This window comes from Symphalangus syndactylus, chromosome 12 (genome assembly GCF_028878055.3).
Source record: "Symphalangus syndactylus isolate Jambi chromosome 12, NHGRI_mSymSyn1-v2.1_pri, whole genome shotgun sequence".
Lineage (NCBI taxonomy): Eukaryota > Metazoa > Chordata > Mammalia > Primates > Hylobatidae > Symphalangus > Symphalangus syndactylus.
In genome coordinates, this window is record NC_072441.2 from 88,783,749 (window position 1) to 88,806,916 (window position 23,168).

The 23,168-nt window shown below is 39.6% G+C and overlaps 1 protein-coding gene across 4 annotated transcripts in view; it reads right to left on the minus strand.

Annotated features, from left to right (window-relative positions):
• CD84 (CD84 molecule) overlaps positions 1-16,847 on the minus strand; it is a 39,149-nt gene extending 22,302 nt beyond the window's left edge. For 3 of the 4 annotated variants that reach the window (XM_063626997.1, XM_063626996.1, XM_063626995.1), the window contains exons 1-2: positions 16,683-16,847; positions 2,646-2,987 (exon numbers count right to left, since the gene is read on the minus strand). In XM_063626997.1, the coding sequence (XP_063483067.1) occupies positions 2,646-2,987; positions 16,683-16,728 (388 nt within the window). In that variant the 5' untranslated portion in view covers positions 16,729-16,847. The remainder of the gene's footprint in view (positions 1-2,645; positions 2,988-16,682) is intronic. The other variant, XM_063626998.1, reaches the window with a different exon arrangement.
• Between the last annotated feature and the right edge of the window lie 6,321 nt (positions 16,848-23,168).

Below are 23,168 nucleotides of genomic sequence, written 5' to 3' on the forward strand. Positions count from 1 at the left end.
AACAACCTACAGAATGGGAGAAAATTTTTCCAATCTATCCATCTGACAAAGGTCTAATATCCAGAGTCCACAAGGAACTTAAACAAATGCTTAAGGAAAAAACAAACAGGAAAAAAAAACACACAACCCCATTAAAAAGTGAGCAAAAACCATGAACAGACACTTCTCAAAAGAAGACATTCATGCAGCCAACAAACATGTGAAGAAAAGCTCAATATCACTGATCATTAGAAAAATGCAAATCAAAACCACAATAAGATACAATCTCTTGCCTGTCAGAATGGCAATTATTAATAAAGTCAAGAAACAACAGATGCGGCAAGGTTGCAGAGAAAAAGAAATGCTTTTACAGTGTTGGTGGGAGTGTAAATTAGTTCAATCATTGTGGAAGACAGTGTGGCCATTCCTCAGAAACCTAAAGGCAGAAATACCATTTGTTCCAGCAAACGCGTTATTGGGTATATACCCCAAAGAGTATAAATCATTCTATTACAAAGATACTTGCACATGTATGTTCATTGCAGCACTATTCACAATAGCTAAGACATGGAATCAACCCAAATGCCCATCAATGATAGATGGGATAAAGAAAATGTGGTACATATACACCATGGAATACTATGCAGCCATAAAAAGGAACAAGATCATGTCCTTTTCAGGGACATGGATGGAGTTGGAAGCCATTACCCTCAGAAAACTAATGCAGGAACAGAAAACCAAACACCACATGTTCTCACTTATAAGTGGGAGATGAATGATGAGATGAATGATGAGAACACATGGACACATGGAGGGGAACAACATACACTGGGGCCTGTTGGAGAGGGGTTGGGGGAGAGAGGGGATCAGGAAGGTTAGCTAATGGATGTTGGTCTTAATACCTAGATGATGGGATGGTCTGTTCAGCAAACCACCATGGCACATATTTACCTATGTAACAAATTTTGACATCCTGCACATGTACCCCTGAACTTTAAAAATTGAAGAAAAAAAAGAAAATTATTGAGATATTTTATATATTTTTTTGGTGCTAAGCTTTCAAGATCTGGTATGAATTTTACACTTACAGCACATCTCAATTTGGACTCACCACATTTCAGATGCTCAAGAGCTGTATGTGTCTAGAGTCAATCATACTGAACAGGGCAGCGCTAGGTCTGTGCTTTCTCAAACTTTGGCACAGGTGGGAATAATCCAGAGATAACGTTAAACACAAATTCCTGGACTTCATTCATTCACAAAGGTCAGGGGCAGGACCTGAACATTCGCATTTTCAAAAAGCTCCCAGTTGATGCTGATACTTCCAGTCTACAGATCACACTTGGGATAGCTTGCAAAACAAAGCACGCACATCTCCCAGTGAATTGTGGCAATTATAATGATGATAACAAATAGTTATAATATTTTATCTTTCAAAAGCACTTTGCATTAACTACTAGAAATTCAAATTAAAACTAAATTGAGTTATCACTGCACACCCATCAGAATGGCCAAAATGAAAAATAATAACACCAAATGCTAGTGAGGATGTAGAGAAACTGGATCACTCATACATTCCTGGTGAGAATGGAAAGTCGAAAATAGTTTGTCAGTTTCTTTTAAAGCTGTAAATAGACTTATCATAAAATTACATTCTTGAGCATTTGTCCCAGAGAAATAAAAACATATTTCATGCAGAAATGTGTACACATATATTCACAGCAGCTTTATTTGTAATAGCCCCAAACTGGAAAGAACTAAAATGTTCCTCAAGAGGTGAATGGTTAAACAACCTAGTGCATCCATACCATAGAATACTATCTAGCAATAAAAAGGTATAAACTATTAGTACACACAAGAGTTTGGATGAATCTCAGTGACATTGAGCTCAGTGACATTATGCTAACTGAAAAATACCCAACCTCAAAAAGATACATCCTTCATGATTCCATCTACATAACATGTGTGAAATAACATAGTTGTAGATATGAACAAGCTAGTTGTTTTTCAGGGACTGGGTAAGGGAAAGATGGAGATGTGGCTATAAATGGAGAGTATGAGGGAATCTTGTGATGGTTAATCTTGATTATGGTAGTGGTTACACAAAACTACCCATGTGATTAAATTGTACAGAGCTACACACATACTCACACATAAATGAATGCATGCATACTTGGTGAAACCTAAATAAGCACTATAGATTGTGCTAATGTCAATTTCCTGTTTTTGATATTGTGCTATAGTTATGCAAGGTGTTAACACAGGGTGAAGGGTACACAGAACCTCCCTGTATATTTATTTGTACCTTCTTTGCATCTATCATGATCTCAAAATAAAAAGTTTTTTTAAAGCACTTTGCATACACGGTCTCATTTGATCATCATGAAAACCCTGGAAGTGAGTAGTATGATCATTGACATTATATAAAAAAGAAAACCAAGGCCCAGGGGACCAACTACTGATGGAAGATTACATAGCTAAAAACTAGCAAAGTCAGGACTGAAATAAGACTACATCCTCTTATAAGTATTGATGTATTAATATATAAGTATTTATAGATATAAAAAGATTTAGGGGACCCAATTATCAGAAATGTAGATGTGTTTCAGATAGCAAATTTGCAAAGTAAAAATAAAACACAAGCCCTCCGTCTTCCCATGACTTACGATAGACTTGCAGGTTGTAGAGCTTGGTGGTGGTGTAGGGATCAGTCTGTGTATTTATGTCTGCTTTGTAGTCTCCTGCGTCTTCCATCCTCAGATCGCTAATGACCAGATTGTAGTTCGGACCTAAGGCATGTATCCGTTCATAATAATTTCTGTGGGTCACAGTAACTATGGGTGCTGTTTCTGAGTCTCCCGGTTTTACATAAGCAACAGATGTTTTAGAAGTCCAAGCAATGACATTAACTTGCCGTGGTTCTTGGATATTTACAGGGAAAGTAACTGACTCTCCCAGAATCCCATTCACTGTGAGGATTTCTGAGTCTTTTCCAGCTGCTTCCGGCCCTGAGAACATAAAAAGAAAACTGTAGCCATCTGACTGTTGCAGCTTTTTCAGTTCCTAATCTTTCTGGCCTTGGAGCTCCCTGAGGAGCTGCCACAAATGCAGTTCACCCAGTTTCTTGAGGATGCCTTTTTTTTTTTTTTGCATTCTACTCTAGGTGTATTTAATATGTTACGACAACTAAATTTTCTAAAGCATTCTCATTCAAAAACTAAGTTTCTCACTAGAGATCCATTTTGTCAAAAATATTTTACCTAGACTTATAGACACTGAAAGCTAGAAGACATTTGAGAGGTGAAGGCCATAAGCCTCCATGCAGTCTAAGACATTAGGTGCACTTCTTTCCCAAGATCATATTGCCAAGTGGTGGAAGAGCTGGAACAAGAACCTGGAATACCTTGGCTGATGGACCCTTGGGTCATTGCTTTTTATTTTCCTGTGATCTCTGCAAAAAGCAAGGAACAGTTTTGTCTCTTTTCTTGGAAGATACAAGCAGAGAGTGCTTTGGAGTCTCTGGAGAAAATATTCCCTAAGTTGGTGATTTTTAGGGATATTTTTCTGTTTAATTCCATACTCCTAGTCTCTAGAAGAGTGCCTAACACAGAGAAAGGGCTTAATAAATATTTGTGGAATTAATTGATAGAATTTACTCATGTGTTTCCTAGACTCTCTCGGAACAACTTCTGAAGTAAGCAAGTTTCGTTTATTCATTCATACATTTGTGAATGGTTGCGTGTATTTATTCAGGATCAGTTTTGTTCCAGATACTATGGTGGGTATTTATTAATTTAATTTATAATATAAGTGTTTGTTGGACATCTACTCTTTTAAACAAGATACAAGGAGCTGGGGATACAACGGCGAGAAGAAACAGATATAATTCTTGCTCTTTGAGACTTACAGTCAGAGGAAGATACCAATGTTGATCACATAACCATAGAAACAAATGGATAGGCACAAAATATGTAAGCATTATGGTGATTTGAGAGAGACCAGCAAGGGGACTCGATCTGTCTGGGAATCCAGGGAACGTTTCCTAGTGAAAGCTTAAGGATGAATACTTTTAAAATGTAACATGGGAAGATGAAAAGCTTATTTTCTCCTCCCTTTTCTCTCCTCTATCACTTTTGAAGATAAACTGATTTAATATATAGTTTGTAAAATGAGAGACAATGTAATTTCAAGACATTATTTTTCTGCTTTTTCTCCTCCTCTTCTTCATTATCCTATAATTCTCAATGAGGGCTCTTTAGTGAGAAACACTGTTTGGGGCAAACATGGATGATATCCAAAGTATTTAATAACCAATATGACATGGGACCTGACCAATCAGAAAGGGTGTTAGCCATGAACAAACTAGTTGAGCGGTTCTGGTGCGTACGGGTTGCATGTAGGCTCTGATGATCACGACATCAGTTTTCCACATAAGTGGGTTCAGGCTGACCCTAAAGTTTATCCAAGGCTTGGTATATGGAAGAATAAGGATCATAAAGTATACACATCACTTTAAAGTGGCATGAAAACAAAGGGATTTCTTAACCTGATGGTGTTATCTCACTATGGCTACCCTTGCTCTTCAGCTCAGCAACCACTGAAAGAGCCCCAGGGACAGCTGATGTAAACCTCTTTCCTTTCTGACCAACAGAGACTTTCCCTTAGGAGCAGTATCCAGGACAAGGCCTGAGGATGTAGGTGGGGGGTGGCCAAGTACAGAAGATATAACAGGGTAGGGAGTATGTGGGGTGGGAGTAGGAAGGGGGAAATTGGGAACCCTTATCTGCAAACATTTATTAAGTGCTAATTATGTGTCAGATGCTGTGTAAGGGACACAGGGATAAACCGTACATCGTTGCAGCCCTGAGGAGCTCACGGCCCAGAAAATAAGACAGATGTGGACACAAGTGAAAGATAATACAACACGATGAGTGCTAAATGGTAAAAGCAATAGAAATAAGCCATTGGGGTGGCTGGTCAGAAAGAGGCTAATGCTGCCTTTGGTGGTAAGAGTCACAGTTTGCCAAAATTCAAGAACATTAATTCTTCCCAGATAAACTGTTTTTCTGGGCTGATGAGTTCTAGGGGAGGGGTGTTTGGAGTGTCCCAGCCTGAATTCCTGGATGGTCCAGGCATGGGCATGTGATCTATGCAGTTGCACAGAACCCTGAGCTCAAAACGACCTTGAACTGGACTTAATGCTGCGTTGCCAACTTTAAATTCTACATACTATTTAAACAAGGGGCCCTCCATTTTCATTTTGCACTGGGCCTCACAAATCATCTAGCCAGTCCTGGTCTCAGATCTCCCATGTCTCAAGTCTTTTTTGAAGTCAGGACCTAGTGCTTAATTGCCACACCACTCTGTGGATTGAGATTAGGTGTGAGGAGATAGACAGAACATAGATTCCACAGACTCGTAATTTTGCTAGGTTCTCTCACTAACCCCCAGGAAGTACGTAGGTAGATTTTTAAGGCTGAGATCTTCTTAATATTAGTGCCGTTGAGCAGCCACAGTGGTTTGTGTGTGGTCAGTTTTAAAAGTATCTCTCGTCTCCTGTAGCAAGTCATTCAGGAAGTGATGGTGGGGTATCAAAGAGCAATCAGGCAGTGGGGGTGGTGGGTAGGCAAAGCTGGGGGAAGCTGTTATTGTGCTGCTGGTGGTGTTGGCAAGAATACTTTGCTTGCTGGAAAAGGCAAAGGGGTTGCTCATGCTTAAGATGAAGATTCTGCCACCTTCAAACACTCCAACTGTGCTCTGAGAGAAGCAGCTGCAAAACCATTGCATGCGGTGGAAAGATAGGGAGGCAGAAGGCGTAAGTGCAAGTACTTCTACTTATGAGCTGGACAATCTTAACAAGGTCACAAAACCTTTCTTTTTTATTTATTTATTTTTTTGAGACAAAGTCTCACTCTCTTACTGTCACCCAGGCTGGAGTGCAGTGGAGTGATCTTGGCTCACTACAACCTCCGCCTCCTGGGTTCAGGCAGTTCTGCCTCAGCCACCAGAGTAGCTGGGATTACAGGTGCATGCCATCAAGGCCAACTAGTTTTTGTATTTTTAGTAGAGATGGTGTTTCACCATGTTAGCCAGGCTAGTCTCGAACTCCTGACCTCAAATGATCTGCCTGCCTCAGCCTCCCAAAATGTTGGGATTACAGGTCACAAAACCTTTCTGAGTCTCAGTTTCTTCATCCATAGAATGAAAATAATAATTATGATCTTTGTCCTATTTGGTGAGCAGCAAATGATGTAATATGAGTAGAAATGCTTTGCTGATCACTAAGGCAAAGTAAATGTTAGTTATTTCTGGAGTTGATAATGATATCTTAACATTCATCATATGTTCTTTATCATCACTTTAACAATTGGTACATGCCCTTTGGGCCTGCCCTAGGCCATCCTCATGATGGTCTTGGTGATGCCAACGCCATACTGGGGCATATATCAAAAGCCATTTTTAAGGGCTAATTCAAGTAAAGCCTGGAGGGACAGTTTCAGGTACCCTGGATAGACTTTATTCTGCTCTTTAAAGACTTTATGATTTAAAAGAAAGAATGTCCATATCAATCAATCCCAATATTTATTTTTCTAGGTGCTAAAGGGACTCTAACATTATGTTATCACTGGAAGTGACCTTTGTAAAATCTAATTTTCAGAGATAACCATGAAATGCACTATGCTAGTCTATGGCAAAGACGGTTTCTCTGCCTTTTGGGGGGAATTTGATACCCAGTTGGGGAAATAAGATATATACACACACACACACACACACACACACACACACAAAATTCTCCTTTGCAATATGAGATAGTGAATAATAAATTCAAGTGAATGATAGAAACAGTGATTACGGTAGGAATTCTAAGAAGGGAGGGATCGCTGAGCTGTAGTGGTTAGAAAAAACATCTCAAAGAAAGTAGAATCTGAGGAGGATTTTGAAGGGTGAATAGAATTCTACTTGATGGAAAGGGAAAGGAAGGGTGTCTCAAGTCCTCAGATCCTGAATAAAAGTTTAGAAGCAGAACCTGTGATGTTAATTGGATGAATATAGATTTGCATATCAAGAGTGGAGAGAGGTACAGCTGGAGATACAAATTAGGTTTAGATCTGAGACAGCCTTGAGTTTGCGGTCTCCATCAGAGGCAGAGGGGAACTATTAAGGTTTTTGAGGGTGAAGATTAAAATAATGTTTTAGTCATTGTAATGTAGTAATGATGTGTAGGGAGGAAAACAGGAAGGAGAGGCTGCATCGGAGAGGCCATTTAGGGAATACTGTAGTCTTCTGGGCATGAACCAGGGGATGATAATGGGAATGGAAAGGAAGGGCTGGATTTGACGATAACACAAAGAAAGGCAAGAAATAAAGAAGCATCTGCTAGAATTCAATTGTTCATCAATATATTTTGAGTTTCTACTTTATGTCATTGAAAAACTCATAAAGTTTATGATGGAAAGAAGTCAAAGGGGGAAGAAAGTTTAGTCTTAGAAATATTAAACTTCAGATGATAGTGGACCATGTAAGTAACCTGTTGGAAGGATGGAAGATAAGGAGAGAGAATGGACTTGAAGTATTATTTGGGGCACTGTGGCAGAATCTGCTAGCTGTTTTCCAATATTTGTTCCCTCCGTCATTCTTAATAATAGAATTACTAATTTTTAGCAGGGCATAGAGCCATCCAGAGTAGAGACTATATTGTCCTGCTTTCCTCTAGCTAACGTTGGTCATATGACTAAGTTCAGCCCAACAGAATAAAAATGGAAGTGTTGTATATGACTTCTACGTCTTTAAGAAGGATAAGGAGCCTGGCGCGGTGGCTCACATCTGTAATCCCAACACTTTAGGAGGCTGAGGCAGGTGGATCGCTTCAGCCCAGGAGTGCGAGACCAGCCTGGGTAACATGGCAAAGCCCTGTCTCTACAAAAAAGTACAAAATGTACCTGGGCATGATGATGCACACCTGTAGTCCCAGCTGCCCGGGAGGCTGAGGTGAGAGGATCACCTGAGCCCAAGGAGGTCAAGGTTGCAGTAAGCCAAGACCACACCACTGCACTCCAGCCTGGGTGACAGAGTGAGATCCTGTCTCAGAAGAAAACCAATAAATAAATAAATACATAAAAAGAGGGAAATTTGCTGTTTTCATCTCTTCCTTGCCTTTGCAAGGCCAGAAGTTCATGACAGCTGGATCTTAGACAGACATTCTGAGTCATGAGGAGGAAGCCAAGTTCTGAGGATGGTGGAGCAGGAAGATAGAAGTCAAAACCCCAATGACCTTGTGAACTATTCTACTGACTGTGAACTGCCAACTCCGCACTTTTTTACATGGGCAAAAAATAAACTTCTTTCTTGTTTTTTTTGTTTTTTTTTTTTTTGAGACGGAGTCTTGCTCTGTCACCCAGGTTGGAGTGCAGTGGCGCGATCTCGACTTCTTTCTTGTTTAAGCCATTCTTATTTTAGTGTCTCTGGTACTTACTGTAACACTGAAATCCAACGGGTTTAGAGATCATCCACAGAAATGGCGTGGGTGAAGGAGAGGAGGGTCATTCAGGAAGAGTAAGCCTGAAGTCCATGCCTGAGCCTTGTGAGGGTGCTCACATTTATAGAAGAGACACCATCAAAAGCAACAGAATAGAGCAAGCGGTAAGAGTGCAAGAGAGGCACCAATAGTGGACCATATCACAGAGAGGAGAAAGAGTCTCAAGGAGGAGATTGCCACTGATGTCTAATGAATCAGTGTTCAATGGGATAAAGACTGAAAATGGCCCTGGGTTTGCCCATTACGAGGTTATTGATGGCCTTTGAGAATGTAGTACAAGTAAGACAACTCGATGGAAGGCCAGAGTCTAGGGGACTGACGGAGTAGGTGGTAAAGCATGGAGGAAAAACTTGACAGTGAAAGAAGGGTGATGAGATAGGACAGTAGCTAGAGGGTCAGGTAAAACTAATTTATTTTTGTTTTAAAATAGAGGAGACTAGGGGTTGGGGGGGAGGTGCTAGGGAGGGTGAGCAGAGAGAGATGTCCCCAGTGGGCCTGGTCTAGGTTAGATGCTCCTGCTCATGGCCTCTCTGGAACTCCAGGTTTCCCTCTCATAACACTTGCCACATTGTGTGGTGGTCATCAATCTGCATGTCTGTGTTCTGGACACTGTGAATGACTGAGTCCAGGGGCCTTGCCTTAAACCTCTGGCACGCAGCACAGCACAAGATACACAGGCTACAAATGCTTGTCATGGAACAAAAGATGGAAAGGAAAGGGCAGGCAGTGGAAGCTATAGGTTTAAGGAGGGTTACACCCTCACCTGAAGTGGAAAGGGGAAAGGAACGGATGAGTGAAATAGCAAAGGTATTTTGAGATATTATTAAAGATGGTGATAGGAACAGGCTGCTTGGTGAAGTAGAGTGAGCATAGATTTGAGCCAGGTGGGCTTGTGCTCAGGTTCAATTCCTGACATTTGCTGAGGCCCTGATCTTACTTGGCTACAAGGTGGGCTATAATAATGCCTGCCTTATAGAATTATTTTGAGGACACATAGAAGGTGCTTAATACACAGTGGACATTTTGGAATAGATAGGATAAAATGGAAGACAGTCATTCTTGGTGGCCTTCATCTCTTCAGTAATGTAGGAGGGGAGACTATCTGGCAACAGTGAGGAGGCAAGAGTGGGACCAGCTAGGAGGTATACAGACTAAAGGTGCAGATTTTGAATCTAGGAATATTTGAACCTAGCTGTGTTATCTTGAGAAAATTATTGAAATTCACTGTTCCTCAGGTGCCTCATCTGTAAAGTGTGGATAATTATTAAATGCAATTGTGAAGATAAAGCACTTAGCACAATGCCTAGCACATACAAATGATAGTTGCTATTATTTTGGTGAATGTAAAAATTGGAGGGGGGAATGTTACTATAAGGAACACCATAGGGAGTCAACAAGAGATTGATGAAGGGGATCAAGTGTTTGCTAAGTACCCTTGAAAGCCCATTGAAGAAGTGGTAACCCACATTTACAACCTTTTCCAAAGAGTGTGATTTCGTGACCTTCTTATGCCAGAACACAAATGGGAAAGGTAGGAGAAAGGCCATACCTCCAGAGGAGAAGCAAAGGCAAGAAAAGGCTGAAACCCTGGGGTGGAGGCTTAGATGGAAAAACCTGTTCACTGTGACTCTTAGGTAGCTATGGCAAAGAGGGAGCCCAGGACCTAGGGGGGCAGGATGACCAGTGTTGAAAGAGAGCACTGAGGACTGGTTGCTCACTGTAGGTTGCCTTCCCCTCCTCGATTGGGCTGGGGCACCCTTCCCAATGCAATACACCTTTCTGTGTCTAAGATGATAACCCTGTTTCCCTGGATGATCTTAGGGGTATGGATGGATTTTACAAATGTACATTTCATGGTTAGGCAGCTCAAAGCCACTAACTAGAAGAAGACAATAGGGATTGTGAGAAAAAGAAGAATATTTGAAAAAACAAAAAACAAATAGAAAAGAATCAGAAACCCATATGAAATATAAAGATTATTGGGGCATGAGTCTTTTAACTGGTGAGAGGAAAATTCTTCAAGGCTGGGCAAGCAAAACTTACTGAAGTTTTGGGTGGAATCCAAAGTCAAATATGGATGAAAATGGAGAGGACATTTAGACCTAAAACCCCATAATTCTCCTTAGATTCTATTAAAAATGAACACAGTGTACCGCTGGAGCTTGGAGAGCTCTCTATTCTCCTTTCATAACCTTTACCATCACTACTAGGCTTTGCCTGATCTGCCCCTACTTCTCCCCTACTCCAACCACATCAGCTCCCTCTGTTCTGTAAACAGGCCAAGGGCACTTTGCCTTAGAGCTTTTGCACCTGTTGTTCTCCTCTTTTCCTACTACACTCTTTTCAGCAGCCCCCCCACTTTGTTCAGGTTTCTCTCCCAACATCATCTCATTAGAAAGAGCTTTCCTGGTCACTGTGCCTAAAATAGCAATCCCTACCCCATCCTTCTCTCTTGCCTTACCTTGCTATCCTTCTCTTCATTGCAGTTATCACCACTAAAGCATTGCCTGTGCATATTTATTGATTGTCTCCCAACCTATCCCCTCAATACACTGCTACTATAATGCAATTATCAAGAATGTGAGTCTTTGTCTGTTTCAATCACTACTGTTTCTCCAATAACTAGTGGATGATTATTAAATGTTTGTTGAAAAAATGAACACCAGCCTGGGAAACACAATGAGATCCTATCTCTATGAAAAGAAAAAAAAAATCGGTCAGGCATGGTAATGCATGCCTGTAGTCTCAGCTACTTGGGAGGCTGAGACAGGAGGATCACTTGAGCCTGGGAAGTCAAGGCTGCCATGAACCATGATTGTGCTACTGCCCTCCAGCCTGGGTGACAGGGCAAGACTCTGTCTCAAAACAAAAGCAAAAACAAGCAAAAAAAAAACACAAAGAATTTTTTTTTTTGCAACTGACTCAATCTTTTCCAACAATAGAAAAACAAGGCAGAAAATCTCAGCAAGAGAAAGAGTGAAGACAAGAGAGGACTCTTTACTGATCTCTGGGTCTTGATGTGAAAGGTCAAGTATTTGAACTGATTATTAACAAGAAGCAGACGGCTAACTGCAATTTCTTTCTATATTCTATACTGTTTGTGAAGAAAATTTTTTAGATCCACAGAATGGGGACCCACAGCATAGTTAGTAAAAGTGTCCTGAATCAGGGATTAGGAAACATGTTTGAGTCAAGAGTCTTGACTAGTTAAATGACCATGAATGTCACTTACTTGCTAAGTCTGAGGGTTCTAGTTGGTAAAAGAAATAAAAAAGAGCTGTCCTGCCACTTTGAGGAATTATGAGGATTAAATGACACGAGGGTGCTCTCAAGTGTGTGTACTAATGGAGAAGAGTCTAGTGGTCCCAAGGAGAGCCTTGCCTTGTGGAGTCACCTGTGTGGCACCATGAGTTAGTCACTGAGACCTAGCCTGCCTGGGCTAGAATCCTGGCTCTGTCAGGGACTGGCCATAAACCCCAGAGAAAGTCAGTAACCTCTCTGTGCCTCGGTTTCCTCAGCTTTAAAATGAAGGTAATATTAGCACATTAGTGAAGGTAATAGTAGCACAATATTTGACCTCTTAAAAATATTATGAGGGTTGAATAAGTTGATATTTGTAGACCTCTTAGAATAGTGCCTGGCATATACTAGGCGCTATATGTGTTTGCTATGTAAAACAAATAAACATCCTCAAAGAGACTAAAATAACACCTCAGACAACTATGAAGGGAAAAATTAGAGTTGGGGTATTGGGGAGATGTTAAAGTCAGCAAGTAGCTATTAATAAGAGTGGAAATGGGGAAGACTGTACTGTTGCTTAACAGACACCTCCAACCCCTTACTTTCTTAGGATCCTCCAGACAAACATTTCTTGTTCTTTTTTTGTGGCACTAGCTAAACTTCCCCTCCGGTTCTCCACCCACTGCCTCCTAGAGTCAAAAAGTAGGGGTGGAACATCACTGAGTATTGTTGGTCTGGGAGAGTGACCAGAGGTAGCTTTAGCATGTGGTACCCAAAAGAGAGTCCATTGTAACTGCTTACATTGAGTGAAGGGACATAGAGGGAAAGAGGAAGCACAGGGCTGGACTGCCAGAAATTTTGTGTCATTCTCCAAAGCGATGGAAAGTCCTTGATCATGAGGTTTTAAGAAAAAGGAACCTACCACCCCCATGCAATAGTACATTGTTTTCCCCCGGGAGTTTTACTTTATATCACGTTTATTGGGATTTAGGTTTACTTGAATCAGTTCCTTCAAAACACACACACACACATACACACGCACACAGGCACACACACACAATCTCAAAACAGACATGAGATCATGGCCATCCATCTGTTTTAACATTGCTGCCCTCTATTAGCGTGTACTTGAACATTGAGTATAACAAAGGAAACATGAGTACCTAGTCAGTTCCACCTATATCAGCCCCCAGCTGATTGCTCACACCTCTTTCCAAGTTTCACATAGATGAGCCCAGTGTTCTCCAAACTTACAGGTCCATCCCTCTCCTAAGGTCCAAGACAAGAAAGGTTTGATTTAGGAATACTTCAGTAGCCTGAATGGCTTGGCACTGACCATCAGGCTCCTGTTGTGAAGGTGCTCCGGCTGCCTTGTTGGCCTCTGTATTGATCTCCAGGACTGCTTCAGCAGTTGGAGCTGACAAGGTAGGCCTCCACTGCCTTCCATGAAGGCCTGAGTTATCACAGGGGGAACAGCTTCTCACCCTCTGTTTGGAAGCTGGGTTTTTGATAACCAGTTTTACCCATATATAATATATTCCCATTTCTATAACTGGATTTCTGCTTTTGAGCCCTTTTCTGAATGTCTATAGTAGTCATCTGCTTAAATCTCATTCTAATACAGAGGCCTTGTCCTTATCTTGAAGACCCCTCGATGCAAGGACTTCAGATCAGTGGTGGGTTGTTTTGTCAGCATACTTGCAAGGATATGCTTCCTGTCTCTGAGACCCAGGATGATGGTTGGGGTCCAGTTACCCACAGTGGGCCCACTCATTTCTTGGAATTTTAAGTCTCAACTGCTGAAATGCCCATGACCATGTTCAACATCCAACAGGACATCAACATCATGCCGATATTGGACTTTTATTTGTTTAAAGAAACTAATTCAAATCACATTTGAATAATATTAAAGTGAATGGTATTCGAAACATGTCTGGGGATGGTTATTTGCTTGGGTATTCTACCTCACTTCCCTGCCTAAACTTCCATTATCGGCAAGGACCTGCCAACAGCTCCTTCCTCCTCTGTAGGTGGGTATAGAGAAAGGCACAGCTTCTATCCGAATAACCCTGTCTTGACAGAAATAAATAAATCATCACTCTTTACTGACATATTCCCAAACATTAACAGTGGGGATAGTAATTTACTCCACTTCGGCATCAAAGCGGGTGGAGGCAGCATGACTCAGAGGTGAAGTCTAAGGACTCTGAAGCTTAAATTCTACTTCTTTCACTTTTTGGTTAAGTGACCTTTGACTCTCTGTGCATCAATGCTTTCATCTGTATATGTGCTCATAAACCATACCTATCTCATAGTGTGTTGTAAGGATTAAACAAAATAATAACGGTAGACTACTTAGAGTAATGCTGAATATGCAGTGATTGCTCCATAAATGGTTATTTATTACTATTATTGATGGGAGACAAGGCAGGGAGTTGAAGAAATAGAAGTAAGAATGGGGCAGAGAAAAGGAAGAATTAAGAGTATGAGACAGAATATGTAGAGGGGATGGGCAAGGATTAAAACTGGTGGATTCCTTCATCTCCTACCCCCAGAGTGGGAGTGTCTCCTATGGCACGTGGAGAGACAGTCAGAGTCATGGTGTTTCCAAAGTCATGATCAGAAATTTGGCATCAGAGCATAAGACTGTGAATTTTGACTCAGAGAAAACTTTTCCAACATGCAACAGTCATAAGTTTGCACACTCAGACTTTCCTTATGTCGGTGATTTCTCAGGGGAAATGGGGATTTCTCCCTGCATCTCTCCACTGCTTCTCAGCCTCTTCAACTGCTCTGAATCCCAGGGAAATGAATAAAGTGTAGACTCCTAAGCCCCATACTGAATGTAAGGGACTACCTCTACCAGGAACAGCAGCAGGAGGAATTCACGGTATATTTTTGTGCTCAGAAAAGGTTTGCAGAATAATCCTTAAGAGGCAAATAGATATTTCAGTGAAGGTGGACAGTATGTAAAAAGTGCTCCTGGCTTTACTTTTATAAAAACAAGCTCCCATTCCCCTTTCATGGATCCTTGATGAGATAAATATCTCATTCCTAGTTTCCTTTTCCAGAACACCGACAACCAACACCTAAGCTCAAACTCCCACCACCTTTTCTTCTGTTTATGTTCCTTGGACAATTCCCTGACAGAGGAGGCCTGCCCAGGATCTCTGTGTGGTAAAGCCATGGCTCTTCCTAATACTGCATGAAAAGCAAGTGTGAAAAATAGTAGCATTAGCTAATATCTGTTAAACACTTACTATATTCAGGTACTATGCCAAGTGTTGGACATGCATTATCATCATTTTGATTCTCAAAACAATTCTACTGTATTATTACCCTCCCCATTTTGAAGCTGAAACAAGAGTCAGAGGAGGAATGTAACTTCCTCTAGGTCACAAAACTCATAAATAATTCACTACTAGCTGATTTGACAACTTTATTTCAGTTTCAGTAGATGAAAGAAGTGTCTCCTAGATCTACCTTTTATCTTAGCAGGTGTTAACCTTTTGAAGAGCGTCAAAAATTTGAAAGCAATGAGTGAAGAGGTCAGGTGGAGCAGAAAGAAGAATCAATGGGATTGGGATTAACCTTGGGATTAGAAAAACCAATGTCTATTTCCAGCTCTACCAATTTAGGTAGTGAAATTTCAGGTGAATTTTTAAACCTCTAAATCTTAGTTGAGCATTTTTCTTGCATAATGGGATTAATAACATCTATCTTGCTCATCTCAATGGTTTTCCTATGGATAACATAAGAACGTAGGCATACACATTGTAGAATGTTTTGCAAATTAAGTGGTATCAAATGCTACCTTGTCTGGTCTCTCTCTGGAAGATTAGGGACATCCCTAGTACCATTCCTCATCTACTTGCATTTTCTGTCTGCCATTCTAGAGCGACCAGCAGAGGCTCCAAAAATTTGGTCTGACTAGCGGTTACAATCTCCATGAAGTTCAAATTAAAGGAGCCATAGCTTGAAATGGCCAAGGGAACCAGAGAGATCACAGTGCATCGATTCTACCTTTACAGAAAATCCAAAAGTACTAGGTTCCCAGGGTTCTAACTTATGCCAGAATTTTGCTAGTGCATTTTCAGAACTGGAAAGAGATACTAGAAGTAGATTTAGAAGTTCCAAACATAGTAAATTTCTGTTAGAGCAATTGTTTGTATTTAAGGAGATAATATGTACAATGACACAGCACTCTCAGATCTGTGTTAATGTTACAATTTTCTTTGTACCAATAACAATCAATATTCATGTTGTTCTTTTAGTTTACTGTTATGCCATAAGTAAAGAAAATAGGGTTTTTTAATTCAAGTTCTCCAACTCTTTTTTGAGACTATTTGTAAAAAATGGGATAGTAATCTCTTCCTCATTTATTTTAGAGTTTCTTGAGGATAAAAGCAGAGTAATAGCTCTGTGTTTTGAAAATAAAGGGAGTTTATAGAGATGAAGCTCAACAATGATAACGATGAGTCATCCATCACTCTAACCTGATAGAGCAATCAACTATAATTAGGAAAGACATTTTTCTCTCTCAAACGCCATCACAGTTGAATGCCAAGAAGAAATTGCTTGTAAGTCATTCAAGCTTTTAGAAGATCTTTCTTTTGCCAGGCTTTGTGGGTGGGTTTACCAAGTGCTGATTCCTCTGAGAAGGATTTGCCTCAGACCTTTGGAAACTGAGATCTCCAGATCTCAGAAATATAACTCAGAGATATAAACTTTAAAGCTGAACCTAAACACTTAGGTTTGAATTTTAGGTCTCTCCCCAGCCAGTTGGATCCTGTTGAGTACAGTAGATACTGAGACCCAGGGTGTTCTGTTAAACACAGATCAAAAAGACAGTTCAATGCCTTCCTTAAGGGCAATTTTTAAAACTTTATGGAAATCTAGGAGGGGATCAGCAAGGGTCAGAACTCACAGGTTTGCAGGCAAAGGAGCAAGATCCATAGGTGGTGCTGAGCCATCTCTCTCAGGGTCTAACCTTCTGTGGAAAAGCACGGCACTGTTCTAGCAGAGTCAGTTTCACTTGAGTTTTCTTCCTCCTTTTTATAACCACATTTAAGAAAGGAAGTGCAAGTTAACTGATTTAGTTAACATTGGTCTTTGTATTACTGTGCTAGTTTTTTCCAATTTAAAGGGCCTAGCATTAATTATTTATTCAACAAATATTTATTGTGTGCCTACTATGTGCCAGTCACTCTTCTGGGTGCTGGCAATATATAGAGCAAGAAAGCAATTGATCACCCTCCTTTCATGGTGCTTATACTCTTTTTTGGAGTAATCAACAACTCCATAAGCAATTCCAATATAATGTAGTAAGCGTTGCAATAGGAAAAATACAGGGAACTATGAGAGGAATAGGGGCATCTAATTCAGGCTAAGAAAAGTTTGAGTAGGCTTCCTGAAGAAACTGACAACCAACCTGAGACAGGCTTGAAGAATGAATTACTATTATTAGGCGAATGGCGGTGGGGGATATGAAAGAGGAAAAATGTTTTGACACATGGTAGGAGCTTAAAAAAATTGTAGCAATTAAAATTGTATAATTATATAGTTATATAAAATGATCACAAGTACATGATTATGTATTATATAATCAACATGTGATATTTAACATAATCAATATTAAGTATTATATTAATGATATATAATTATATTTATATATGATACAATAATATATAATTATATAATATATTAATATATAATTATATAATATATTAATATATAATATAGTATAACTACAAACACATAATTATGTATAATTCCATGATATCATCATAAAACATTATGATTATGATCACACCTTATTAGGGACACGAAAAGTGTTTGATAAAAATTAAGTCAAAAGGGATTTTTAGACTATTGAATCTATTTTGCAGATGGAGAAACTGGCTCAGAAGGAGAGGAAGTGACTTTTCCCTATATCACACAGTGAATTAGTGAACTGAGGTAAAAGCCAGCAGTGTCACTTGGCAAAGACTGTGACTCCTAGGCATGAGAGACAGCAGGTGCAGAGGCATGCTTAGGTGGAGTTGAGCTAGATGTAACAGGACTATTTCTTGTAGAGGGTCTTCATCCTGGTTAACAAGAATAAGAGTGATTGTTTAATGTGTGTATGGGAGATGTTGTCTGGGAATGGGGATAGAAATGAATATTTAAGTTTGACTCAGCTGTTTTGGGGAGTAATGGGAAGGCTGGGGACACTACCCCTGAGACCTGGAGGATGCGTACAGCTTTTTTTAAATTGAGATGAGTCCTCACGCTAGCTAGCTCATTCCTAGGTAACCTGGCCTCTAGAGTCACTCATTGAACAATCCTGCTGATCATTTCCCATATATACTTACATAATGCTGAATATAGTTTACCCTTGAACAATGCAGGGGTTTGGAGTGCTGTCCCCTCAAGCAGTCGAAAGTCCATGCACAACTTTTGACACCCTGAAACTCAACTACTAATAGCCTACTGTTGACTGGAAGCCTTACCAACAACACAGTTGATTAACACATATTCTATGTGTCATATATATTATTTACCATATTCTTGCAGGAAAGTAAGCTAGAGAAAATAAAATGGTATAAAGAAAATCATAATGAAGACAAAATATATTTACTGTTCATTAAGTGGAATTAGATCATCATAAAGGTCTTTATCCTCATCATCTTCATGTTAAGTAGGCTAAGGAGGAGGAGGATAAGGAGGAGTTGGTCTTGCTGTCTCAGGGGTCCCTGGGGAAGAAGAGATAGAGAAGGTCGAAGGGAAGGTGGAAGATACAGGCACAGTCGGTGTAACTTTTCAGAAATATATTTAATTTTTGTCTGACTTTTTTGCTTGTTCATTTCTCTAAAAATGTTTCTATATGGTACCCCTTCTTACTTCTACCATTTGTTTTAGTTTTAGTGCCTGTATCATACCATAGATGGGCCCATATCATAAAAGAAGTCAAAAGCAGTCCCGAATAGTTGAAGCCTTCTGCCAGACTGTCTGTCAGCTTGTTTTCTGGCACTGCTGCTTCTATGTTTTCCTCCTCATTGTTTGATCCTGGCTTAGAAGCATTCTTCTCCATCAAGTCATCTTCTGTTAATTCCTCTGGTGTGGTGTCTATTAGCTCTTGAATTTTGCCAAGGTCTATTTCTTGAAACCTTTTACCCCACCTTTTTTTTTTTGCCATATCCACAATATCTTTCATAATTTCCTTGATTAGCTCTGTCATAAATCCTGTGTAAGTCACGCACAACATTTGGACACAGTTTTCTCAAGCAGATTTTATTGTCTCAGGCTTAATGGCTTTCACCACTTTTTCTGCAACAATGATGGCATCTTTAATGGTGTAATCTTTCTACATTTTCATGATGGCCCTCTCCTGGGGTTCTCTTCCAAGGCATTGACAATCCTTTCCATAGAGTACGTGTATAATGAGGCTTAAAGGTCCTTATGACCCCCTATTCTAGAGGCTGAATTAGAAACATGTCTGGGGACAAGTATACCATTTCAGTGCCTTTGCTGTTGAACTCGTGGGGCTCTGGGTGGCCAGGGGCACTGTCCAGTATCAAAACAACTTTAAAAGGCAGTCCCTTACTGGCAAGGTATTTCCTGACTTCAGTGACAGGGTATTGATGAAACCAATGCAGGAAAAATGTTCTTCAGGCCTTCTTGTGGTACAATTAAAACACTGCCTGCTGGTGTTTATCTTTTCCCTTCAAGGCTCAAGGGTTAGCAGATTTATAGATAAGGGCAGTTGTGATCATAAACTCAACTGCATTTGCACAAAACAGTAGAGTTATTGATTTTTCTCAGTTCCAGTATATTTTTGTTTATGGTGATATGTAATTTACTGGAGAGACCAATTTCTTATGTGGAAATGGTATTACAAGATTTTTTTAATACTGTGTATTTTATTTTACTTTTATGTAACTTAATTTTTTAATTATTCTACTTTAAGTTCTGGGTTACATGTGCAGAACGTGCAGTTTTGTTACATAGGTATACACGTGCTATGGTGGTTTACTGCACCCATCAACCCGTCACCTACATTAGGTATTTCTCCTAATGCTATCCTTCCCCTAGCCCCCTCATCCCCTGCAGGCCCCAGTGTGTGATGTTCTCCTCCTTGTGTCCATGTGTTCTCATTGTTCAACTCCTACTTATCAGTGAGAACATGAGTTGTTTGGCTTTCTGATCTTGTGATAGTTTGCTGAGAATGATGGTTTCCAGCTTCCTCCATGTCCCTGCAAAGGACATGAACTCATCCTTTTTTATGTCTGCATAGTATTCCATGGTGTATATGTGCCACATTTTCTTAATCCAGTCTATCATTGATGGACATTTGGGTTGGTTCCAAGTCTTTGCTATTGTGAATAGTGCTGCAATAAACATGTGTGTGTATGTGTCTTTATTGTAGATTGATTTACAATCCTTTGGATATATGCCCAGTAATGGGATTGCTGGGTCAAATGGTATTTCTAGTTCTAGATACTTTAGGAATTGCCACACTGTCTTCCACAATGGTTGAACTAATTTAAACTCCCACCAACTGTGTAAAAGTGTTTCTATTTTTCCACAACCTCTCCAGCATCTGTTGTTTGCTGACTTTTTAATGATCGCCATTCTAACTGGCGTGAGATGGTCACATTGTGCTTTGCATTTGCATTTCTCTAATGACCAGTGATTATGAGCATTTTTTCATACATCTGTTGGCTGCATAAATGTCTTCTTTTGAAAAGTGTCTGTTCATATCCTTTGCCTATTTTTTGATGGGGTTTTTGCCTTTTTTCTTGTGAATTTGTTTAAGTTCTTTGTAGATTCTGGATATTAGCCCTTTGTCAGATGGATAGATTGCAAAAATCTTCTCCCATTCTGTAGGTTGGCTGTTCACTCTGATGATGATCATAGCTTCTTTTGCTGTGCAGAAGCTCTTTAGTTTAATTAGATCCCATTTGTCAATTTTAGCTTTTGTTGCTATTGTTTTTGGTGTTTTAGACATGAAGTCTTTTCCCATGCCTATGTCCTGAACGGTATTGTCTGGGTTTTCTTCTAGGATTTTTATGGTCCTAGGTCTTATGTTTAAGTCTTTGATCCATCTTGAGTTGTTTTTTGTATAATGTGTAAGGAAGAGGTCCAGTTTCAGTTTTCTGCATATGGCTAGCCAGCTTTCCCAACACCATTTATTAAATAGGGAATCCTTTCCCCATTGCTTGTGTGTGTCAGGTTTGTCAAAGATCTGATGGTAGCAAATGTGTGGTGTTATTTCTGAGGCCTCTGTTCTGCTCCATTGGTCTATATATTTGTTTTGATACCAGTGCCATGCTGTTTTGGTTACTGTAGCCTTGTACTATAATTTGAAGTCAGGTAGCTTGATGCCTCCAACTTTGTTCTTCTTGCCCAGGATTTTCTTGGCTATGTGGGCTTTGTTTTGGTTCCATATGAAGTTTAAAGGGGTTTTCTCCAATTCTGTGAAGAAAGTCAGTGGTAGCTTGATGGGGAGAGCATTGAATCTATAAATTACTTTGGGCAGTAAGGCCATTTTCATGATATTGATTCTTTCTGTCTATGAACATGCAATGTTTTTCCATTTGTTTGTGTCCTCTCTTATTTCCTTGAGCAGTGGTTTTTGAAGAGGTCCTTCATATCCCTTGTAAGTTGGATTCCTATGTATTTTATTCTCTTTGTAGCAATTGTGAATGGGAGTTCACTCATGATTTGGCTCTCTGTCTGTTATTGGTATATAGGAATGCTTGTCAGTTTTGCACATTGATTTTGTACCCTGAGAATTTGCTGAAGTTGCTTATCAGCTTAAGGAGATCAGCTTAAGGGCTGAGACAATGAGGTTTTCTAAATATACAGTCATGTCATCTGCAAACAGAGACAATTTGACTTCCTCTCTTCCTATTTGAATATCCTATATTTCTTTCTCTTTCCTGATTGCCCTGGCCAGAACTTCCAATACTACGCTGAATAGTAGTGGTGAGAGAGGGCATCCTTGCCTTGTGCTGGTTTTCAAAGAGAATGCTTCCAGTTTTTTCCCCATTCAGTAAGATATTGGCTGTGGGTTTGTCATAAAGAGCTCTTATTATTTTGAGATATGTTCCATCAACACCTAGTTTATTGAGAGTTTTTAGCATGAAAGTTGTTGAATTTTTTCGAAGGCCTTTTTCTGCATCTATTGAGATAATCTGTGGTTTTTGTCATTGGTTCTGTTTATGTGATGGATTATGTTTATTGATTTCCATATGTTGAACCAATTACACAATTCTGATTGAAAAATTAAAATTAGGCAAACTTACCACTCAATGAGTGCCAAAGTTGTTGCTCTCAGATCAGCTGAAGGCAAGAGCAAAGCTTTCAATGGAAATTTTAAAGAAGCAGGATGATCTCACTTTGAAAATGCTTTGTAGAAGCATTTCTTCAAAGAATTATAGCAGGAGATGTAACTTGGCTTTATCAGTACGATCCTGAAGAAAATGCACAATCAAAGCAATGGCCACCAAGAGGTGGAAGCTGTCCAGTCAAAGTGAAAGTGAACCAGTCAAGAGCAAAGGTCATTGGAACATTTTTTTGGGATGCTCAAGGCATTTTGTTTGTTGACTTTCTAAAGGACCGAAGAACAATAATGTTTACTTATTATGAAAGTATTTTGAGAAAGTTAGACAAAGCTTTAGCAGAAAAATGCCCAGAAAAGCTTCACTAGAGTCTTTCTCTACAACAAAGCTCCTGCTCATTTTTCAATAGGAAATCTTTAGGATCCACTTTACTGTCCTGATTTGGCTTCTTCTGACTTCTTTTTGTTTCCTAATCTTTAAAAAATCTTTAAAGGCCACTCATTTTTGTTCAGTTAATAATGTAAAAATACTACATTAACATAGTTAAGTATCCAGGACACTCAGTTCTTCAGGGATGTTCTAAATGTTTGGTATCATCACTTTCAAAAGTGTTTTGAATTTGATGGAGCTTCTATTGAGAAATAAAGTTTACATTTTTAGTTTTTCTTTTTAAATTTCATTTTTCATAAATGTTTGAAGTCTGAGATTGAAGAGATTGGTATTTCTGGACAGAAATAAAAACCCAGAAGGGGACCAAATGGAAGTTCTAAATTGGTTCCAGCATTTAGGTTTGCAACAAGAAAACATATACTAGTTTTATTCTTGTTCTTTATCTTTTCCATCTGGAAACACTTAAGGTTTTCCCTTTATCACAGAAATTCAAGATTTTACCAGGGTGTGTCCTGGTGTGTTTGCATGGCATATTTCTGGCTGGAATTGATTGTATTTTCAGTCTGGTGGTTCAAATCTTTCTTTATCAAAGGAAATTTTTGTTCTGTTTCTTTGATTATGGCTTCCTTTTTGGCCTTTCTACTTGCTCTTCCTAAAAGTCCCCCTAAATATTTAAAGCTATCCTCTACATTGCTGAA